The sequence below is a fragment of the Uloborus diversus genome, chromosome 3 (assembly GCF_026930045.1).
Source record: "Uloborus diversus isolate 005 chromosome 3, Udiv.v.3.1, whole genome shotgun sequence".
NCBI lineage: Eukaryota > Metazoa > Arthropoda > Arachnida > Araneae > Uloboridae > Uloborus > Uloborus diversus.
This window is the reverse complement of record NC_072733.1, coordinates 96,776,267-96,800,996: the sequence shown is the minus strand read 5'-3', so window position 1 is coordinate 96,800,996 and position 24,730 is coordinate 96,776,267. Positions and strand designations below refer to the sequence as shown.

Here is a 24,730-nt window from a genome sequence, read left to right as displayed (position 1 = left end):
GTGTACTATTTGTTGTAACCAACTGAAACTGATTAATTACGCAAAAGAAGTAAGATTTATATTTGAGAAGCAATCACAGAAAAGTTATTTCGAAATACTTGGATGTACATACATTTTGGTTCAAAAAGAAAAAAAAATCAATTGTTTAATTCATTAGAAATATGGTAATGCAAATATTTTCTAGTATTGTAATATGCTTCACAAAAAATGTGCCGGTATAATTTATCTTTTTTTATTATAATTTATTCATTCATTTAAAAATATTTATACCATTAGAAAATGACCATGTTATCTATTAGTAAGAACATAGTTATGAAATTAATTCATCTGCTTATTCATTTTGTTAAATGTGGTTAACAATAAAAAAATTCCTTGACATTAGTTCCGAAAATAACATTTCCTTCGTGGATATACTAGTTTAATGTAGGACAGTCAGGAGGAATGAGTCAGTGGCAAAAATGGAACAGCTGCATTTACATGCTGAAATAAAAAGTAATATTATTTCATGTCATCGTTTTAAAAGTGATCAGTTTTTAAATACTATGTTATTAATATGCAATGCACATATGGTGAGAGACTGTGCTATTGACATTTTCAAGGGGTTGCTTTTTTTAAGGTGGGGGGCGCTTTATATCATTTTATGGGTGCACCATCACTCTTATGGTGTGGGGGGGGGGACTCTCGTATATATGAAATGGAATAATCATGTAATAGAGTTCAATGTTTTAATAAATAAAATATATAATGCATTTTGCGCACACTCTAAAAATAAAATCAGTAACCTATTTTGATTAAGTATCTATATTTGTGATAAACTGGAAAAGGGCAAGAACAGAAGAATAAACCCGAATGGTTCCAGCAGGGGGACTTTGGTGTCATATTTAAATTCACCAATTTCTCTGTTGGTACTTTTCGGTACACTTTGTTCGTCAAAGAAATTGACTTGACGTGAACGAATTTCGGAACGCAAAGTGTAGGTAAGTTCTGTCAAATTTTATCCGAAAATAAAAGCTATCAAGTTTGATACAAGATATGTTTTTAAGTTCTGCATTAAAAATACAATATGTTGATAATTTTGTCTTGAAAATATTGAGAGAAAAACTGAAGTTTAATATTGTTTAACAAACAATCCCACTTTTGAGAAAGTACTCCCCTTCCCTCCCCCGACGATTTTGTGATTATGAATGAACTTACTATATTATTTAATAAATTTTCAAAAATTTATAACTGTGCATATGTTATGCTGTTAACCATGCTATTTGTCATTAGAAATTCAGAAAAAAAAATCCACGAATGATTCTAAAATTGCTTGTTTCATTGCTCTTAGATATGAAAGAATTGAAACTGATATGGCATGCAATACTATAGTAAAGAATTATTTTTTAGAAAAAATCACGGAAAAAGGATTCCGAAATTCTCAGAAACGTTTTTGAAAATTGTTTGGAGAATTCCGAAATACTCGGAAACGTTTTCGAAACTTTCATGAACCACAGCTGCACAGAATACCCAGAAACATTTCTGGAAATTACGGAAAGAGGATTCCGAAATACTCAGAAACGTTTCTGAAAATTACAGAAAGAGGATTCCAAAATACTCAGAAACATTTCTGGAAATTATAGAAAGAGGATTCCGAAATACTCAGACACGTTTCTGGACATTACAGAAAGAGGATTCCGAAATACTCAGACACGTTTCCGGACATTACAGAAAGAGAATTCCGAAATACTCAGAAACGTTTTTGAAAATTTCATGAACCGCAGCTGCACGATATACTCAGAAACGTTTCCGAATTTTTTTTACAGTGTACTATGTCTTGCTCCAAGACAGAAAAGAGGTTAACCTACCATTTGTACTGGTTACCTCTAAATTTTTAATTTTGCCACTTACATTCCTTTGCTTCTCACTGCCTCATATGTAAAGCAAAACAAAAATGAAAAAAAAAAAAAGGCATCATAAACAAAATTTAATAAGGAGCAGGCACAATTTCTCTAAGTAAAAGGTTAATTTCGTAATAAAATATTTTCAACAAAGTTGCAGAAGTCCAAATTAGGAATATTTGCGCTTAAGATGGACAGTGCGCTTCTTAAATTTTACCAATGCAGGTAACGTCAGAACAATTTACAATTAAACTCTACAGCTATTTTACAGGATTCGCAAGTGATCTTTTTACGCTTTATGAGAAAGATTTCAATGCCAGGCATTATGTGATATTTTCAGCTACTTTTTTCTGTTCCATGCCTGCTGCATAATAGTCACTGATATGAAGAACACGTTTATTCACAGGTCAAACTTACGTTCTTAAGAAAACCCACTCGCAACATTAGCCACGCTTGCAGCGTAGCCATAGGATTTTCTCAGCAGGCAACCTATTCGGTATTGAATTATTGATGTTTTCACATAGTAAGAGCATCAGAAGTTCGATTAAATTCTTATGTACTAATAAATTTTGGGCTTTTGGATAGTGTAAAAAAAATATCAAACAGTATCGTTATTTTCTCTCATTTCTCAATTTTAACTCATTGTTAAATCTGTGAAATGAATCATTTGTTTCTGCTGCTTGGAAAGCAAAATTCCTAATGTCACTAAACTGGCAGTTCAAGAAACCTTTCTGTCAACAGGATTAACATAAGAATTTTCCTTACGTAGGGGAAGCATTATTTTCCAACTGTCTCTTTTCTTGAGCTGCTGAGCTGCGGTCCCCCTTCACATGTGTCCCTAGATGCAATGTTCATAAGTGCCTCATTATCTATCTTAGAACAAACTTGTAAAAAAAAAGATAATAATTTAATAATTATTTTTAACACTGTCATAAATTTACTTGAATGTTTATATAATGGTTTGCAATAAGTATTTTTAGCTTAAAAGTTAGTTTGAAATATGTTTTCACGAGCGAAAGACTGATAAAATTACATACAAAACCTGCTCAAACAAAGAAGTTGTGACCACAGAAACATAAATGGGCTCATTGCTCTGAAAGTTTGGTCAAGCAGTAGGAGTGGTACTGCCATTACTCGAAAATTTAAGATTTTTTGCTTGAAGTTATCTTAGTGAAACATACACTGTTATAACCAGGGATTCCAGACGAGTGAATATATTCCCTCTAAGGTGAAAGCATGGTGCCTGAAGGTGCAACTCAGGCCAGGATATAGAGCAGAGGAGCCGAAACAGCATGCAATCTCAGAAAGATTTATTGCGCATGTGCTATTGCCTTAGACATATACCACCACAATATGGCGGACGAAGAGGGATTGCGTTTATGTGTCTTTCACATTGAATGAAATACACTATTGGATTAAAACACAACTTTTCTAGGATTAATTATCCGAAATTACAAGTAAGTACAGCTTTTGATCACTTTGTAGCTTTTAATGCTTTCAAAAATAGTTAAAAGTTTTTAAAAGTGTATTTATTGCTTTTCAGTTACCGTTATTTCAGTTTACCGTTACTATCGTGAAATTTCCATCATTCAAAACGCTACTAAAAATATCTCTCATTATTTTCTTGAGTACTCGACAAGCAGCTTTTATTATTCACCAAAAAAAAAAAAAAAAACACCGGCAAAAAGGTTATCAATAATCAACAAGTGAGAACCTTAATAAAAATGATTCTTGTGCTTCGTAGATTATAAGAGAAAGCTAGCGGAAAAAAAAATCTCTCAGTCGAGCACTCTCTTTTTTTTTCATTCAAGTGTTAGAATCATTTCCTGTTAGCGGTTAATGTCTCGATAGCGTTAGAAATTTCTTTTGGTTTTTTAAGTGTCGAAAAACTTTATGTGCATTTTATTTTGTTGATCTTGATTAACGTTTATGAAACGATTTTGTTTTTCCGTAACTGTAATCTCCCTGAATATTTTTGGCTCTTCATGTAAATAATCCATAAGTACAGTTATGCTTCCTTTTCGAAATGCGTCATGTTTTAGTAAATGTATAATTTCTCACATTATTTAAATAATTACTCGTCTTTAAATTATAACGTATTTGTGACAGATCTTTGATACCAAGTAAAGGGGTAGATATTTATTGTTTTATTAATTTTTAACATTACATGTTTTTAACGGCTCCAGAGTTATTATTATTAATATTATTTATTTTTAAGAAAACGATAAAGATTTCACTGGTCCGCAAAGTTTTTATTTGCTTTTACCGCGCCCAAGGCAAAAGAGGTTGAGAAACACTGAGTTAGAGCACGATCAGATGAATTAAAGCAATGAGCACTTCTTAACTATGTTGAAAACTCTGAAATATGATCAAATGCTGTAATTACATGTTTTAATCATTTCCAGCACCGAATTCAATGTGAAAAGTGTCCAAAACGTAGAATATCATAAATCAGAACAAAACTTAAAAAATAAATAAAAAAATAAATAAAATAAATAAAAAAATACACAACTGTATTCAAAATGCACACAATACGGGGGGGGGGGAGGATCTGTAGTAAGGGTGCCATTTCTCTCTCCGAAGGATCCTTTTTTTTTCACTCTGGCTGTCTATTTTTTAAAAGGTGCATGTTTTTCACCCTATTTAGAGGTGCCATTTCGGCTCCGTATTGGGTGCCGGTGGTGAACAAGCGTTTCTCCCCTGAAAGGTGCCGAATGCATCCTGTAGTTTTAACAGTGTACCATTTTCACAGGTGCCCTTTGTTCACATGCGACCTCCTTTTCCCTACTAAAAAAATATAGTCAAACCTTAAAACACAAAATATACACTAGTGAATTAAAAGTGCTATTGTCAAATAGATCATTGCCTGCGAAAAAGACGCATCTTCTCACAATTATAGCGCTAAGGAATATTTTAAATACCTAATTTATTATCTCTTCCACAAAGGCAAATTCTTCTTATTCCTGAAGAATTATTGTTTCTCTCAGTTCGTAAAAGGAAATTAATAGCAAAAATCTTTCCTTATAAATTTAATTTAAAGCTTTTCTAAAGAAACGTTATAAACAGTGAAAGTAACGGCGAAGTTGTTATGTGCGCTCGCTCGAAATTTTTAGTTTAAAATTAATCTAGTTCGAGGGCTACCTGTGGTTGGACAAAATTAAGAAAATTTATTATCTTCCAAGTCTTTTTTATTTGCTACAAATTTAAATCACAAAAGTTTGTTTAAAACAATCATTCCATGAAAGGTTTTTGAAAGCGTACTCGAAATCCAGTGTGCAAGTTTGATTAAAATAGTCAAACTTTCACATTGGAATTCACACTGGCATTCAGGATTGAAAGTAAAACTTTAAACTTGAAATATTTAAGTAATTAGCAAAATGAAACATAAAGACATAAAACTGACGTCAGAGGAACGTAAATGCATAATTAACATTTACGAATGTGAGAAACTTTGCCAGCAGCCAGCAGCTTGTTTTCTTCAAGCGAAATGTTTGCAAATGTTACTAAAGGGTGCTTTGAACAGCCTATGTAAACAAAACACCGTTTAAAGATTCAGTGATTAACAACTCGGAACACTTTTCTAGAGTGATATGGTACGGGACATACATAAACGATTTATAAAACAAGAAGTTCATAAAGAAATAATCGAGCCTGCTGTCTCGTGTAAGGTCGGTTCGGGTCAAAGGAAACAGAACTTCAATGTTTTAACCTTCTTCCCTTTCTTTTGGATAAATTGATAGACAAAATTGGGTACAATTTATCCAAACGAGCACTCGGGGAGTAATTGAGGGAGAAAATCTTGAGTTTATGACTATTTATTAAGCGAATGAAATCATGTTTACCCCAGCGTGCTTTCATTTTGCCCAGAGATTAAGGAGTAAATGGAAACAGTGATTTCATTACTCATGAGGTTGATGTAGGTAGATAATCGCAATATACATAATCAGTTTAGAAGCTCAAAAAGTTCTATACCTACAAAATTCAATCTGCGGTTGCATACGACCCGCTGAATCCTCTAAACTTCACGAACAAATAAATTCTGCTCTAAATTTATGTAAATTACACAAAATTGCATTATACATCAAAATGTAATCTTCCAATAAATAGGAAGAAGGAAAAAATAGTTGTGTCCATTTAGCTCAGAGTACAGCATGTATGGGTATAACTGCACATTAAAAGTAGCAGGAAAGGTGAAATTCATAGCCAAATGTTTTTAGTAGCCATCCACATGACAAAAAAGAACTACTTGAAGACAGTTACTTCGAATTTGCAGAACGACTGGAAAGGAAAAGGTATGATCATTTAATTTCAAAAAGTAACATTTTTTACAATGTCATCTTCAAGCAATGATGACACGTACACAATTATTTGGTTACGCACAGAACTTTCAGAATGTCTTCTTTATGTTTCCTAGCTTCCACTCACTAATTGTTTAGTTTCAAAAATCACCATGTATATGGTAATAGAGTTTGTTTCCATTTGCCTCATATTTCCATTTACCCCCACTGACCTTACTAACATCGATTTTCTAACATCAGCTCAATGTTAGCTGCCTTTAAGTGACAAATTTTTTCAAATATAGGGAAAAGGAGGGCACATGTGAACTTTTTTTTTTCATCTCTTTATTTTTCAAAAAATATTATCAACCTCATCCATTATCTCCTCAGTGCAAAAATGTTTCTATGATTGAATGATCTTTTCTTTGAGTCAGGGAATTTTTTGAGATTTTTTAAAACGTTGGTTCTATACTTTATAATAGTTTTTAAAAATTTCTTGAATTGGTGCCCCTATAAGGGGCACATGCGAACAGACCTGAGGCACATATGAACACGATTAAAAAATGCGGGACAAGAAGTAGGATTTTTAAGAAATTTTTTTTAATATGAAACATGTACGTATATATCAATTACATTGAAGGGTTTGTAACCTATTCTGTGTCAGTTTAAATTATATAGTAATTGTGTCGTTAAGAAAATATTTTTTCCAAAACATAAAACTGCTCACTGTCAAATTTTAAAAGTCTCTTAGCCTGTTCTGATCACAGGATAAACACGGAAGAAAAAAATATAAAATTAATAGGACTACACAGTAAAAAATATTTTTTATTATGTAATGATTATTATAATTGTGTAACGATTTGTATTTTAAAATTATTCAAAACTTTATTTTTTAAGTAAATGAAAATTTTTTTGTGTCTTTATTTCCTATAGGTATTATAACATTCCTGTAAGTGTTACAACACTAAATTGTAGATCAACTATTTAGTAATAAAATAATTTAAAAAATAAAAGAATAATATAGACAAATAAATAAATATTCAATAAGAATAATGATAAATATCAATAAAATTACAATCTGACTGTAGAAAACTAATGATAAGAAATATTAACACATTTCTTTAACACTTATAATATGCTATATTAAGATAAATATTATGAAGGGGATATGGGAACTGTTCATGTGTGCCCCTAGATGTTGTTTTAACAAGTGCCCCATCATCTACCTTAGAAATAACTTCCAAGGAAAGAGAATTCTTAATTTAGTTTAAAAAATTCAAACATTATCATAAATTTACTTGAATGGTTGTAAAATGGTTTGCATTAATTAAGTTAAGCATATAATAGTTTAAAACATGTTTTCACGAGAAAAAAGACAGTGATAAAATTACATACAGCGTCTGCTAAAACAAAGTTGCCATCACGGAAACATACAACGGCTCATTGTTCTAAAAGATTGTCTAAGAGATAAGACTGGTACTGCAATTACTCGAGATTTTTTCAAGATTTTTTGCTTGAAGTTATCTTAGTAAAACATACCATGTTCACATATACCCCGTGCTCACATGTGCAACCTTTTCCCCTACCTTTTCCTCAGTAAGAAAGATTTTTGGTGAACACAAAATATATTTCTTTTATGCAAAAAGAGAGCTTTTAGTAAGAAAGGAAGAAACTTCGTTTCATCAAACTATTGAACCTTATATTTCAGTATCTTTCAACTCTTACTTGGCCCAGATTCGTAAATGATGAGATACTGAGTATACAGAAATTTATTTTTAGAACATTCTGCACAAATAAAGAAGTTTTGTTTTCAATTCAGTATCCTATTTATGAAATACATTTCTACGAACTACCTCCTATCAAAACGTCACGAAATTAAAAATATAGTATTTTTCGTGATTGATGAAATTAAGAACCTTTTGTCATTCACAACAAATAAAAAATTATTATTCAAAAAAAGGGGGGGGGGATGAGGACAAGATTCCCTGTTTATCAATTTCGTAATACTGTTTATTCATCTGAATTCAGCGAAATATTACTATCATATCTTGAAATTTATAAAAAGCAGTTTAAATAGTTCAAACAAAAAATGTTAATTTCATCAAATATTTGAAAATGTTCTTGGGCAATAAAATTTAGAAAACTCAGTTTAAACATTAAACAAACTTCATATAACTTCATTTATCATATAACTTCACATGCCACTTCTACAAACTTAATAAAAACAATTACATGACTTTGGTGCCTCTAAAAAAAGGTTATGCACTTACATTTCTTTGAAATTCAGGTTATTTATTTCTTTTCCTTTAAAATTTCAATCATGTTTATATATTACTTGCTTTTACCCGCAGCTTCGCTCACGTTAATATAGATTATTTTAATCGATTCAAGTTAATAGGCAACACAGGCAGATGTCAAGTCGTTATCAAAAAAATGGTTTGTACCCAGTTTCTCTAGTTTCACTGACACTTCAAATTCCCTCCCCCCTTTAATACATCAAAAAGATGATAAAAAACTGAAAAAACGGGGGGAGGGGGGAAAGAAATGTCGACGAAACTGGGGAGACACCCAAAATATCACGTTAATCAGGAAAACATTTAAGAGTAATAAGGAAGTTTGTACGGGTAATTCTTAAAAATTCCAATTCGAGTGAGGTTGAATAGTTAAGCGTGAAAGAATTACAAACTCACTTTCGCATTTTTAATATAAGTAGGAATTTTTTTTTCTTTGAACGTACTCTAAAACCTTCTCTATATGGCTGTTCAAGTACAAACTGTTTTAAAAAATGTAGCCACCCGTAATCCTCCTGTAATTGCTTTAGTTATTTTGGGAAATTTCAATTATTGTAGGTTCTTTCTGCGATTTAAAATATTACCAAATTTCACCAAATTAACCCAAAAATAGTTTTGGGATACATTGGATAAGGCTCTCCCCCCCCCCCTTCTTTTAAAACTGTGTGTTACTAATTTTCGTTGAAGAAATATTTTCGCCAAATATTGGATACTTCTAGTGACTATAAAACGATGCTACACATTTTCAGCCAAAATGTTTCCAAAATAGGTAGTAAAATTTAGCAGTTGTTTGAAATAGCGCAAAAAGACAAATTAATCGAAGTTTTTGTGCTGTTTATGGATTTGGTTAATTTAGTCGGCGGATTATTTTACATGTTAATCAAAGATTTAAAGATTCTTTTAATGGCGATATTTTGGTTACATGATGAAAACAGAGAAACAGTATTGCGTTTTTTTAGCTTCAAAAACAGTGACAGTTGAAAAAACTGCCAGATGCCTTAGCTATTGAAGTCTTTCCCCAAAAAACGTTTGGCGAGATTCCTGCTGGTCAATTGAATGATGAGCAAATGTCCAGTCAACACACAAAAAAAAAAAAAAAAAAAAAAAAAACATTTATTGCATCAAAGTTGCATTAAAATGGAAAATAATCAGCCAAATCATTTAATTTTTCGCCAATCTTGTGCAAAAATGTTACTTTGAGATTTGACTTGAGAAAAGCCTTGAACAGTCAGACGAAAAGCAAAAATAGTCAACAATACAACAATGGTAGCTGTCGCCAGGGAGTTGAGATGATACACTAAATACTGTATTGGGTTGAGGAAAGCCTTCGAACATGGAACTAAAAAGCTCATAACTCGTTTTTTATTCTACTTCGAAATTTGGAACAGGTGCCATCTTCAGCAGAAAAATCAGAGCTTTCAATGGACATATAATGTTAATAAGTGCAAGTATTTTTTCATCCTCATATTAGAGAATTGATACGAAAATTGTGTATTATCGCCCTTCTAGGGGGGTTTTGCACCCCATAACGGGGTGAAAACTATCCTATGTGTTATTCTGATGCATAAACTCTATTATTGTAAAGTTTCATCAAAATCCATTCAGTAGTTTTGCGGGAAAGAGTAACAAACATCCATCCATACAGACAAACTTTCGCATATATAATATTAGTAAGATAACATGTTACATCATACACAATAATAACAGGTTTTATAGTGGTATACAAGTTTGCTAAATGGGAAGAGTGACATATGAATGCTTTTTCGGCTCTTCAACTTAAAATGAAAGAGAAAAAAAAAGTATTCAACTTTTAAATAAAAAAAAAAGAAAGAAAAGGAAAAAGAAAAAAAAAAAGTCATTTATTTTCACAATTAATACACATTGCAAAATAGCATTTTTCTAAAATAATGGGCGTGAAATAGCATCCATGTTTCATGAAAACCATTCAAAATCTTATATTTACTTGTTGCGTGTTACCATGCAAAAAACAAATAACAGTGTGGCAAAAAAAAAAAAAAAGAGAAAAAAAAAAAAAAAAGAAAACTTCAAAATGTTTCTGACAAATTTCTTGCTGATTCTTAGGTAAAATGACCTTTAGAATCGAAATATGACCTCCGTTTTTCCCCTACACGTCCCACTTTTTGGAAATGCCACCCCAATTGTTTTCAGTTTTCGACAGTTTCATAGACATTATTTTTATTTGGAGGGGAGGGAGCATTATATCAGGGGCGGATCTAGAGGGGGGCCATGCAGGCCATGGCCCCTCCCAAAGCCTTGTGATTGTAGGATTTTTTTTTAAAGAAAAAAAACGAAAATACTATGAAAAAATAAAATTTAACACATGTTTTTTACACTAAAAGAAATTTCGACCTTAATTGAGAGAGAAATTATATCTCTCTTCTCGAAAAAGGACTATTATTCCCAAAATTTTGCTCCTTCGTTTACATCATATCTTGATTTCAATTTCAGACACTTGGACGTTCTCTAAATGCTATTGTCCTCAGAGTCACCTATTGCTCACGAGACCAAAAAAAGCCTAAATTTGCGTATTTATGGCTTTAATTTCAAATTTTTCGGAGGGAGAGCTCACGAATCCTCCATCGCTTTCTCTAATACGTGCAAAAATAGCTTAAAATTAAATTTTTAGAGCCTCTAAGGTAAAATATTTCTAGGAAGGGGGATTCCAAACACACACACACTCTCCCTTTAGAATCATTCATTTTAATAAATTTTCTCGAGAGTTTGTTCAAAAATTTTGGATGGCCCCTCCCAAAATGATCGGCTAGATCCGCCACTGCATTATATTAGCCATTAACACTCTTTTGAGGGGTTGTAGAGGTGCAAAGTTCAAAGGCATGAACATTTGGAGCAAATTGGGAAACTTATTAACCTAAAATTTTAAAGTCATCAAAACTGTTCCTAGGGGTTTGTTTTACAATTTTTTCGCTTATTTTTCTGTTTTAAACCAGAGCATAGGGCTCCCTCTTATGAGCTCTATACCCAAAAGAATTTTCACGTGGGAAAAAAAATGGAAGCATCGCATTTCGCATAGTCAGAGTCGCATCGTAAATCTTCAGCAAAGAACCTTCCGGTATTATTCCACTTAATTCACAGATATAATTAAGATTAAAAGAGCCGGTGCATCCTCAGAAATATAAATTTCCACATTAATACTACTTTAAATGGAGGGCGGCATTTCCAAAAAGTGTGACGCGTAGGTGGAAAACGGTAGTCATATTTAGTTTCTGATATATTTCGTGCTGATATCTACATAAAAATCAGCACGAAATATATCAGAAGTATGTTGATGGTATTGTTTGCCGCGCAGTATAATTAACGAAGCTAGGAAATAAATTTAAAAATCAACAAAACAGTAACTCACACACACATATTAGACATAGGTTATGTCTCCACACGGTTCAATGTAACTGTCGTTAGAATAACACAATCAAACATTTCAGGCGCAAAGTTTTCAATTCCAACATGACTGTTAAATGTTGTCTTGACATGTTTATGTTTTCATTGAAATAACTTCACGCTTATAAATGCCAATGGTAATGTACTTGGCACTTTCATTTATGATAGTGTACTTGAAATGACAGTGTAAAAAATGCTATGGAAGTAGTGTAGAGGAGATGAATGGAAAAACGTTGGAGGCAAGGCGGTTGATTGACAATATTGCCCAAGAGTTTGAAATTTTGAGGTTTGAAGGCTGCTTGTTCTATTTCTGGAGCAAAGAGAAACTCAGAATTTTTCTTTCCCCCCCCCCCCCCCCATCATACTAAGAGAAATTTGATTCTAAGAAGCGTTACTAGTTCTGTAATCTCTGTGACGCACCATAAAAACTTTTCATGCAGCTTTTGAACTTGCTTCCAGTGAATGTTGATTGCATGTTTCGTTTTTATTTATTTACTAGCCGCCTTCGGCGACCAGCTGGTCCGCCTTTTTACGCAATTCGCCTTTTGCGCCAGGGTTGCCGCCTTCGGCGGCTGCTTACACGATTTAGCGGCGGTATTAATCAATGTTTTTCTCTATATATCAATATTATCATTCGCCTTTTTACGCCAATGTTGACTTTTTCAGAGGTTGCTTAAAAAAAAAAAAAGTCGATGGTATTAATCAATCTTTTTCTCTATACATCAATATTATCATTCGCCTTTTTACGCCAAGGTTGATCGGCGGCTGCTTAAATAAATTTTGTGTTGAATAAAGTATTTTCTAGATCTACCTCCCGTTATGTCCTTTGGCATATTTTTAAGGGGGGGGAGGGGAGGCACAAAGGGCATCATACTCTTCATGCAAATTCTGTCGGAAAATAACAAAAAGCACACTTTTATGTGAAACATTGTTTTTTCAAAGTCATGGTGTGTGTTTGTGTGTGAGTTGGGGGAGGTGGGTGTGGGGGGGGGGGGCTATTGATCCCCCGTTGAAGTTCCTCTATTTCTTACTGTCCATCTACTGTATCCACCTCTATATTTGTCCACCTTTCGTTCACTCTAACTATCTATCTATACGATCCATGCATATCTACCTCTGATAGTAATTAACAATCCTTACTATGTAAAAAAAACATTTTTTGCCCACTTAATATCATCTCTCTATCTATCAAACATAACCACCAACCCCTACAAAAATCATGCAAAAAACCGCGGGCTTTATTTATTTACTTAAAATTACACGCAAAAAAAAAGGCTCTATGTTCCCTGTAGTGTGCAAAAAGCAGCGCTTGCAAAAGATAAAAAAAAAAAATCACCGCTTTTATTGAATTAAAATGCGCAAAAATATTTGACCAAAAATAAATATAGCAAACAGTCCAGAAAAAAAAAGTTGGAAAAATAAAGATATGAAATTTCTCTGAATGTTAAAAAAAAAAAAAAAAAATGAAGAGAAAGCAAACGATTTCAGTTAGGTCACGTGATGAGGAAGTGCGGAACTCAGCCGGCAATGCTTACAGATCGCGTCGTGTTCTGCATTTAAAAAATTGTAAAAAAAAAACTTTTGGGTATCTTTAAAAACTTTTTTCTTCTGAAGGGGGCGAAATGTTTTTACTATTACCAACTAAACTTTTGGAATTGAGGGCTCAATACTTTTTGGAGGATGGGTTTCAAAAAAAACTAAACCCAGAAAAAAATGCGAAATAAAGGTTTTTTCAAAAATTTATAAAAAATACAAAAATTGCTCTATCTTCAAAATTTTTTCATTCATCATATTTAAAATTAAATTTCCTACACTATAGTATAAAAATATTTGTGTGGTGCGATTGGTTCGGGGTCTGTGAGGTAAAAAGTACTAAAAAGTGCAAAAAAAAAACGCATAAAACATTAAATAACTTTTTTTCTATTAAAAATATCAAAAATCGAAGCCCGAGGTGCACAACTTCAGCAAAAACTGCACCTGTATACCAAATTTCATCTTTCTAGGCCTTACCGTTTTCCCGGGATGCGCGCCACACACACAAACATCTTATTTTATTATATGTATAGAAGATTTATTTTCAATTGTTATGTCAGCTAATGTATGTGCTGTAAAAATATAGGAAAAAAATATATCTGTCAAAAAAAAAAAAAAAAATTAAGTGGGGGGGGGGGGATTGGGAGGGATTACTCTTAGACGTGTTTTTTTTTTTTTTTTTCAGCTCATGCAAAAGTTTGTAAACAAATTTTTGACATGTTTCCCCTATGAAATTTCAGCTGTAAAAGGGGAAAAAGGTAAAACCATTTGAACAAAAATCTATATGATCAAACGATTTTTGAATTTAAGGAATAAAAGACAAATGAAAACCATTTTCACCCGTCGCATACGCACAATGTTTTGAATACAGCATTAAAAAGTGAGTTCTCTTGTTGCCACCGAAACACTAGCAACTACATGCAAGTATACCAATTTTATATTTTTTAACAATGTTTTTAAAAATCTTTTAATTGTTATAAAAAAATCCTATCTTAATATATACGTACAAGAAAAAAAGGTACTCATTTTTTATTAATTATTTTGTTTCTAAATTTCTATTTTTAACATTTTTCTTATGTATCAATTAACTAACAATGATTAAATTTTCTCATTGTTTTATTTCTGTGAATCAAGTGAAAAGAATGAACTATAGCTGGAGTTTGAGGCTGCGTCATGTAGCTAAATAGTAATAAAAAGAATATTTTTAATCACGAATTAATGTTAAATTCGGGTAATGACGACAGTCAAGTTTGTATAACCTCTTGCATCCTACGGTACCCAATTGGGTACCTTTTCTAAAACGCCCCCAGAAACATTAATCACATGTATCAGCGCCGGAACCGACGGAACCCAATTGGGTAAAGTCTATTTTTAGCGATTCTCAATAGATGGTGCCACTAGTTCCATGCAGGAAATCAGGTTCTTCATCTAAAGTCGCGGGAAATTAGAAAATGGCGGAGAAACGAAATAGAGGTAAGAAAAGATTTTTTTTTTTTCTATTTAAAAATTTTCTTCAACATTTTACTTGATGTTTATATATAGTTTATAGCCTGGTAGTTATATAAACATGCTTTGATGTAGATTAATTACACTTTATTGCTCTGTTAATGATGCTTGAAATAGAAGGTACCCAATTGGGGACCTCGGGTTTCAAATGTTACAAAATTTGCTTATTTCATTGATTAGTTCGTTATTTGACTGAGGAGGAAATCCAAGCTCTTCTTGCAGAAAGTGATGGAGATTTGTCAGACATTGATGATCCTGATTTCCTTGAGAGTTTCGAACCTGAAAGTGAAGATTCTGCTCCTGAAGAAGTTATTACTCCTGTAGAGATAATACCGGATTCCCCAAATAGAAAAGGAATAAAAAGAAAGAGGAACAAATCAGTTTGGAACAAATCTGCGTAAGTTGGTGCATATTTATTTAATTTTAATCTAAGTGACATTTAATGCCTAAAAATAAAACATAGTAATTTTAAAACCTGAAAGGAAAGAAAAGAAAATCAAAACACCAAGTTTACTCACTCCAGTACTAAATAATGGCATTATCATCCTAGGAATACCTGTTAAAACAGTTTCATTGCTACCGCGTAAATTTTAAATCAAACTGTTTTTTGTAATTGATTCCAGATCCTTTACATAACATTAATTTCTATATTTTCTCTCGACAGATTTTCTAGTGAGAACTTGGATGACATTCCCAAGGCACCAACAGATGATTCACATCAAGGAGAACCTTTAAATCCTACTGAATATTTTTATAAGTATTTTCCTGAAAGTTTTTGGGATGAGTGTGCAAAACAAACCAATATTTATGCATATCTCAAAAAAGGTGATCGTTTCAAGAAAACAGATGCAACAGAAATTAAAATATTTTCTGGCATGCATATCATTATGGGAATCATGCAACTCCCACAAGTACGTTTGTACTGGTCAAAATGCTGTGATATGCCAATGATCACGAAAAATATGACCAGAGACAGATTTTTTGAGTTGCGGAATACTTTGCATTTTGTTGACAAATCTTTTATTAATGATGAACAAAAGAAAGATAAATTACACCTAGTTAGACCTATTATCAATTGTTTCCGGGATTGCTGTTTAACATTACCTCGCACAAAATGCTTGTCCATTGATGAGCAGATGATCCCCTTTTCGGGCCGTTGTGCAATGCGACAGTATGTTCCTTCAAAACCTAATCCTGTAGGATTGAAAAATTTTGTCCTCGCTGCACAGGATGGGTTAGTTTTAGATTTTCTAATCTATACCGGCGCTGATACAGTATCAACAAATGATAAGACATCCTATGGTTTAGGAGGAGCCGTTGTAAAACATTTAGTTGCTACTGTGCCAACAACATCAGTTACCCATCTATTTACTGACAGATATTTCACTGGTATACCAATTCTGGATTATCTTCGTATTAGAAATATATCTTTGACAGGTACAATAATGCGAAATCGAACCGATGGTGCTGCAGATAATTTTCCACAAGATCGAGACATGGAAAGAGGGTCGTCTACTTTCCGAACTCGTGCAGATGGGAAGGCCTGTCTGGTAAAATGGAAGGACAATAAATCAGTACTGATGTTGTCGAATGCATTTGGTATCAGTCCGGAAGGGACTTGTAAAAGATGGTGCAAAGAAGAAAATAAAAAAATAGATGTCCAGCAACCTGCTGTTGTAAAAGCTTATAACACGTATATGGGCGGAGTAGATCTGATGGACAGATATATCGCTTACTATCGAATTTCAACGCGAACCAAGAAATGGACAATGCGTGTTTTTGCCCATTTTCTGGACATGGCGACATGTAACTCATGGATCCTGTATACCCGTCACTGCAAACAAAGCCAGGTAAGAAGAAAAGACTATTTGCAATTGCTACAGTTTAAACTTGCAATCGCAGAAAGTTTAGTTAACAAAGAAATTTCAAAGGAAGAATGCAATTCAGACAGAAAAATTGCGCAAAAAGTGGTTCCTCTTCCTGGAACTGATGTAAGATATGACAAAGTAGGGCACTTTCCAGAGCATGTTAAACTGCAAAATCAGATGAAATGCCGAAACCCAGGCTGTAAAGGTAAATCAAGAGTAAGGTGCATCAAATGCAATTTGTTTTTATGCTTGCAGAACCGGAACTGCTTCATGGAATTTCATGTGAAATAGGCATTTTTTATATGTATATAAACCTGAGGTACCCAATTGGGTACCACTTAATTATTGTAATTAAAATTTCTGAATTGAATTTTTTTGTTCATATTTATTTCTTTTGATGCCATTTATGCAAGGTAAAATTAAAAATTGTGAAATAATTGTATTATTTTAAGTACAGGTCTCAAGAGGATAAGATAGAAATCCTCTAATCAGAGACTAAATCCAGCACTGATACATCAAAAATGTGTCTTTCAGAGCTGTCGCATACGATACGGGGTCATTTCTAGAGATGGTTGAACGAACAGTGATTGCACAATTTAGGGCTCAGTCAAAAGACCTAACAGCTTATTTTTCAGAATAATGTTCCCTTTGAATGTTCTACCGCAAAGAAACAATTCCGATCGTAAATTAAGGATGTCATACAGTTCGGCTACGGTAAGTTGAGGCCTGATCTTGAGAGGGAAAACTTATTTCTTCTTGGCGAGTTCGCTGAGAAAGAAAAACTGTTATAGACTATTTTGTGGTTTGGGTAATCAATAACGCAGAACCAAGAACATACCCTCTTTGCAGTTGAATCTCTCCAGAAAAATAAGCACTTTCAAGTTGAGTCCTCAACTTACCGGAGCTAAAAAGTATCGTATCTCAGTCCGATTTTAAAATTTCTTTTTACTGCAGATCAGAAAGATTTATCATCAATAGAACATATGGTATAAACCGGGTTGTCAATTTTTTACGTGTGCTAATCCAGAAAAGTGTTTTTCAATTTTGTTTTTCAAGTCGGTATCCCTTTTTTAACAGTTCTAATGAAGAGTACTCATATCCATATTACGTCCTTTGATAGTGATCTTAGATTAATGCTCGATCTCTACACACAAATCATCAGCTCAGAACAACAGTAGGAAACCTTACTGTTGATTCTAGGTTTAGCTGTCTTACTGTTGCTCTGAGGCGACGAAATATTCCAAAAGAGAAAAAATAAATAAACAAACGGCTACCGGTTTTGCTTTAGCATAAAATTTCAAAGCATAACAAAAAGTACAATTTTAAAATACTGAATGGGATAAAATATGTTTTTAATAATAAAAACTGAACGTAATCAAGGATTTTAAAGTAATTATAGATACTTAAAATAATATTGCTCTTTAGCGTAGTGAAATTGTGTAGCAAAGAATTTTTATGCCAAGGTCAGATACAGTTCATAAATCAAGTTCTTAGAGGTGACTTAAACATTTGGAGAGCAATGATTCAGTTTTCCAAACAGTTGTTATGGAAATGACTGATGCAGAAAAGACTTTTTTAACTTCCTCATTTCAAAATGCAAACACAATCCTGACACAATTTCTGCAGCCAAGCTCCACTTTTCCTATTAATAGCCAAGTATATCAGCGTTCCAGAACAAGGTCCTCAAATGTATTTCGTTTTTCCTGCCAAATCAAAAATAACCTTGGCAGAAACCATCTCCATCCAGAATAATTCATGAAGAGAGAATCCAGTTAATTTCTTTTTCATAATTTTTTTTAATTTGTCTATAGCCAGTATTATTGGTAATATCTTTTAGTTACTCTCTTTTGTGCAGTAGAAATGTACTGCAGAATGACTTGAAGTGAGCTATGATTTCCATTCGCCTAAACGAAGAACATATATTGTACTAGAAAAAATATATGTCTATGTAGTGTCTATATGTGTGGGTGTGTGTGAAGAAATCATGTACTAAGTAGCTGACTTCCCCCCTCCCCCCAACAGCTATGGATGAACAATGAACAGGTAATATTTAGTTATTAAAAGAGAAATACGAGGCCAAATTAAAAGGTCTTTGCGCCTATTTTTTATTTGCCAAAAAAAGATACTTACATGTATTTAAAAATATACGTAGTAAACTATGTAACTTACACTATTTATCCACATAGTCACCACCCCAATTCAGACATTTGTCCCATCGCGGGACTAAGTCAGAGATCCCACTGTGGCAGAACTCTTCCGGCTTCCTGTGTAACCATGCACCATCGGACCGCGTTCTTGGCTTCTTCGTCACATGTGAATCTCTGTCCTGCCAGAAACTTCTTCAGTGGAGTGAAAATCACTAGGACAAGGTCTGAACTGTAGGCGCATTTCCCTGTGAATTGCTATGGGCTTTTGTCCCTTGCTCCGTATAAAACGAATAACACTTCGCTGCGTATAAGCTGTGGACGTCTGAAGAACAACCGTCACCTTAAATGACTGATAGCAGCTCTGCTCTTCCGAGAAAAGGCAGATACGGCTGGTACGGTTCAAGGAACTGTCATTGATGGGAAATGTATATGTTTGCTTTGTATTCACAGCCTTATTTTGGCTAAAAATAAATAGGCGCAAAGACTTTTTGATTTGTCCTCGTAAATGCACTACGGCTGCAGGTACTCAAAAAGTAAAATGTTATTTTCATTATTTCAGAACACTGCTATGCAAAGCACCATAGTCGTATCTGCAGCTAAGTTCAATATGAGATCTTGCTGTTTCAAGTTTTACGCCTCTATATCCTAGATTCAAATGTTACTTTTTAATTTTTTTTAAAGATTTCCACTCACAAATGGCCATAAAAAACTGCATATCAGTAAATTATGTTAAAAAAACCACCTGGGCACAACTCAATTTTGATAAAAGTGGCGATACGACTTCTGCGCTTTGCACGGCAAGCAACAATGAGCAATGTTTATAAATCACAGTCGTGAAAACAAATACTTTACAAAACTCCAGTCGCGAAATTGGAAAACTTGTGAAGCTAATATTAAATTCGTTCATCACATTTTATAATTTATTTATTATTATTATTTTTTTTAAAAAAATGCTTGTTTTCTCTCTTCTCGTAAAGCGTATTCAAGGTATAGGGTCTGGTGGGGTAAAGTCGTCATAAAATCGTAGATTTTCAACTTAGGTGGATAATGAATACAATAAATTCTTTAAATACTTCAACTTTTTTTTATTGTTATTTTACATTGCATTATTAAAGAACACGGTACATTGAATTTTAGGAAAACAATATTGATTTAAGTAGCTTTATAACACTTTCTTTTCCCTTTGTTTTTATGACCACTGTACCCCATGGGGTGGAGGAAAGTGGTCATAGCATGGAGTTAAGTGGCCATAGTTAAAAATAGATTCGTTAAGCCTAATATGACCACTTTACCCCATCTTACTTAAAATTGTTCTAAAAAATTATCTAAAATGGATTTAGCTAACTGCCAATGAGTAAGAGTTCTTGAGACATTTAGGAAGCTTCCTGTGCAATCAATCTGTTCATAATTCTAACAAACAAAATTTCCCAAGGAAGTTAAAAGAGGTGTTTAGATTTTAAATTTTTTCAAATTCACACAAAATAATTTTTTTTTACAAAATAAAATTTTGCCAGATGTAAAATTTTCTATTCCAAATGTAGGTTCGAACTGCCCTTACTATAAAATAAAATTTTCACATTCATTCGAACATTTATTTCCAAGCTATAGCCATTTTTTTCTTGACGTATGACAACTTACCCCATTGACCACTTTCCCCCACAAGACCCTATATCAAGCGCTTGTCAGTTGACGAATCCACAGCTTAGTAAGTTCAACAAAATGACCAGTTTGAAATGAACTAGATAAGAAAAGACTGCAAGATTTTAAAAACGTTTTTATGCCAAATTCAAGGAATTCTTATGGCAGTCAAGAAGTAAAACGGAGCAAGCAGTTTTAAAAGATCGTTATACCTCATGTCGTTTTTTTTCAAGCCAATAGAGATTGCTTATTGTTTTCGCTAAATAGTAGTTTACGTTACCTCCTATTACTCAGTTTGTGTTTGGTAGATAGCGAGTCACATGATCCATTGTCATTGCTTAAAAAATTATTTTCTGAAGACTTTACTAGAAGCTACCGAAAACAATTTTCATCATTCGTTACAATTGAAATTCTTGAAAGTTAAATAATTGAGGGGGAAAATCGCATCCCTGGTAGTAAATACGATCGTCTTCTTTTTTCGAATGTAAAAAATATATTTATTTTTATTTCTTTGTCTTTTCTTTTCTTTCTTTTTTTTTTTTTTTTAGAAGTTTATTTCGGATTGAATATTCTTTGAATAAGTTATGTTTTTTGCTTTTTTTTAACGGTTATACTAATAACAATAAAAGCTTGGATATGAAAAATTTAACTGAGTTTATAGTGTCTCATTCGAAAGATATTTAAATAAATTCATTTAGAATATGTTTCCATTTTTTTAGTTTTTAAGAAAAGTTGTTTTCCTTTTTAATGTTACAATTTTCTTTCATTTAAGTAATAGCATCTTTCATTTAATGCTACAGTTGTGCACATTTGTTGCGGTATAGATAACTTATTTTTTGATGATTGTTTCATGTATTATTGAGTTACATTGAAAATATAACACTTCAAGGATACTAGGGGAGGGGGTTGTCCAACAATGTATAAAGGGAATGTAGTGAACCTGCTTAGAGTTGGGAGTATGGATTTCCGATAGCATCCGTTTACATTGCAACCTGTAGATGACCAATACCACCTCTGAACTATCTCGATTTACCTCTGATATCTGAAAAACGCATCCAGATATAAAAATGTTTTTTTTTTCAGTGGTCGGGAAAACTACATTATCTTGTTGTTAACTTCGACTACATTATAACAAGTATAGTTAGCTACAACTACAACTAATTACTTAAAAACGTAGTGGTTAAACTGCTTTCGAAATGCAGTCATCACTTAATTACTTTTAGGAGACAGATTTTGCTGGATTCAATTTGCACTCAGGTTAAAAAATCTAAAAGAAAATGATCATAGAAATAAAATATCCATAAAAATGTTTCAGAATAATAAATTGTCATATTTAATCATGGAAAAATTACTGAGAAATGCTGTTCATGTTTATACGAGCCAAATTTACTGTTCTAAACCATTTTTTACAAGTTTTTCCTTTCAGCCTTTAAGTTTTCATGCGTTTCTCGATAGCGAATATTTATTTCAAAAATTTCTAGAAAATTATCAAAAATTTACGATTTTATTTATTGTTAGATCTCTTTAATTTCCATTTGAAGTAGATTAGATTGATAATTAATGGGCAAAATAGGCTCATACCCATTGAAATAACATGCGCGTATTTTTCTGGATTTCAATTATAAGTGTACATTTGCCATTCATGTTAGCTTTTAAGGAAATTAGAAAAAATGAAGAAACTTAAAAACATAACTAAGAGGGAATATACAACATTAATAATTTATCAGAAGTTTGTCATTAATCGTTTGACGCAAAAAAAAAAAAAAAATAAATAAATAAAAATAATAATAAATAAATAAATAAATAAATAAATAAAAAACGTCTTTTCAACAATACCGATTAACAATAGAAAGACAAAAAATTTCAAACATTTAATAATCAAATTTAAATACATTAATATGTAAACAGGATTAATTAAGTCGATAAGCAAAAATAAAGAAATATAAAAAATATTCCGTTCAAGTAATACTCGATATTATTCATTGAAATAGTTTGAAATAAAGAGAGTGTTTTTGCTTCAGAAATATGTTAAGTACTTCAATTGTAAACCCAAGCAATTTTTATCTGAGCGAGCATCGTGAATCAATGAACAATTTATAATATGAGATGTGTTTTCAAGAGTCTGATCGATATGTATACTATGGATAGAACATTCCTACGCCTGTACATTAAATGCATTTTTGAAAAGTTCGAAACAGTTTATAGCAATAAAGGCTGAAAATAGTGACCTAATTTGGCATTCATAAACATTAAAAAATTAATTAACAGTTTAATAAAATATGGGGTGATAACATTTCCGGGCTTATTGGCCGTGGTCTAATTGGAGTATCAATTCCAGACGTTTCGGCTTGCTTTGCTGCAGTCATCATCAGTGGTTTGAGTTTGGTGAGACTGATTCACTAAACTCAGGTACCAGGATCCCTCAGCGGCTTGAATCTCATCCAATCAGGAACCTTATTCCACCAGCGGCTTGAGAACGCCTCCCAATCAGGACCAGCAGCCCAGCAGCAGTTTGCTTAAATACCGGAGCCACCAAAGCCAGGAATCAGTCTCACCAAACTCAAACCACTGATGATGGCTGCAGCAAAACAAGCCGAAACGTCTGGAATTTCACTCCAATTAGACCACTACCAATAAGCCCGGAAATGTTATATCCCCATATTGACGCCGGCCGTGAAAGCCTTAAACAGTATTTAGTTTAATAAAAATTGAATTTTTTTAATGTCTATCCTCAATATTTTTCTCTTATTGGATTCTGAGAACATCAAGGGTCGTAGATTACTACTTTTCTATTGCGCTACAGTAATGAGTGTGGTACATCCAGAAAATAAAAGGCTTCAATTTTTCTAAAGGTATCTTCTCCGCATTTCGCATTATCTACCAGGGTAAGAAAAAACATGAGACAGGAAGGCTCAAGTCATCCCCATATACTATGCGTCATCCTCTCGTTCTTCATTGTGAAAAAAAAAAAAAAAAAAACAACTTCTGCTGTAATATACAGCGTGTCCGTTAGGGTAGGCCGAAAAACTTTTTTTTTAAAGTTCAAAGTTTTAATATCTCAAAAATGTTGCGATTGTTACAGACAATTATATTTTTTTTCTTAAATTTCAAAATCGGTTGACATTTTCCGATCACGCATAGACTTAAAGTTTGACTAAATAGGAAAAAAAAGATTTATTTTTTTAATTTTTAAGTTTTTTTTTAACCTCATTATCAGTTTGTGTGAAAAAATACTGCGGCTGAAACATTTAAATGTGGTAAATTAGTAGTTATGGGCAACCAACCAGTAATGGGCAGGTTTGTCTTCTATTGTTACCTTAGGAGTGTTCATCACAAATCATTACTTGAATGTTTAAAGAATTGGAAAATAATTTAGGATTATTTATCGTTGTTATTACTTCCGCTCAGTAAGTCAGTTAACACCTACTCCGTTCGGAAAAGCCTAAATATGTACGTATTGTTTTGTCCATTTATTTGTAGAACGAATCAAAATATTTTTTTTAATTTTTAATATGTATTTTTTATTTACTATGGGTGACGCTCTAAAACCCCAATATTTGATAGTTTTAATATATGTATTTAAATATTAAAAAAAAAAGAAAGAGTAAACCGAATTATTTTAAAATTACGGTGTTTTTATTGTTCAGTTAATTTTGTTCGGTTACTTTTTTAACCAAAAAAATAAACTAAATTCTGTTTTCTTTTTTTTTTTTTCAATTTAAATGCTGCTGTCACTGTCTTATGAAAGTGTTTAAAATCAAATACAAAATTTCAAACACGCAAATACTAAAGGCAGAATATAATTGTAAGAAAGAGTTTTTGAATTCATCACGCTTTTGAAACGAGCTAAAAAGAATTTAAAAAACTCTCTAAGCCTCGGGTAGATTTAAAGCCCCATAGAGATTCAGCCTTACAGATTGCCTGAAAAGTTTGTGGTTGCGAATTCTAATAGCAATCAAAATACTTGCAATATTTAAAAGGAAAAACATGGGGTGCATGCACTACATTTTGCGAATTCACTATTCACAAAATCAAAATTCGATTATAATATAAAGTTGAAATATTTCGCGATACTTGAATTTTCTCTATTACTACGGGCTAGTAAAAATTGACCTTGGATAAATTACTTAAGTGGACTGGGGCGGTAGATTTCAAAACTGCCTAGGGGCGGCATGA

General features: G+C 32.6%; 2 protein-coding genes across 3 annotated transcripts in view; one reads left to right on the top strand and one right to left on the bottom strand.

Annotated features, from left to right (window-relative positions):
* LOC129218279 (organic cation transporter protein-like) overlaps positions 1 to 24,730 on the bottom strand; it is a 230,253-nt gene that overhangs the window by 128,416 nt on the left and 77,107 nt on the right. The window lies entirely within an intron of this gene.
* The window catches only part of LOC129218280 (muscle-specific protein 20-like), a 122,853-nt gene continuing 116,778 nt past the window's right edge, over positions 18,656 to 24,730 (top strand). Inside the window, exon 1 of the mRNA XM_054852516.1 lies at positions 18,656 to 18,812. Coding sequence (XP_054708491.1) covers positions 18,798 to 18,812 — 15 coding nt within the window. The 5' untranslated portion in view covers positions 18,656 to 18,797. The remainder of the gene's footprint in view (positions 18,813 to 24,730) is intronic.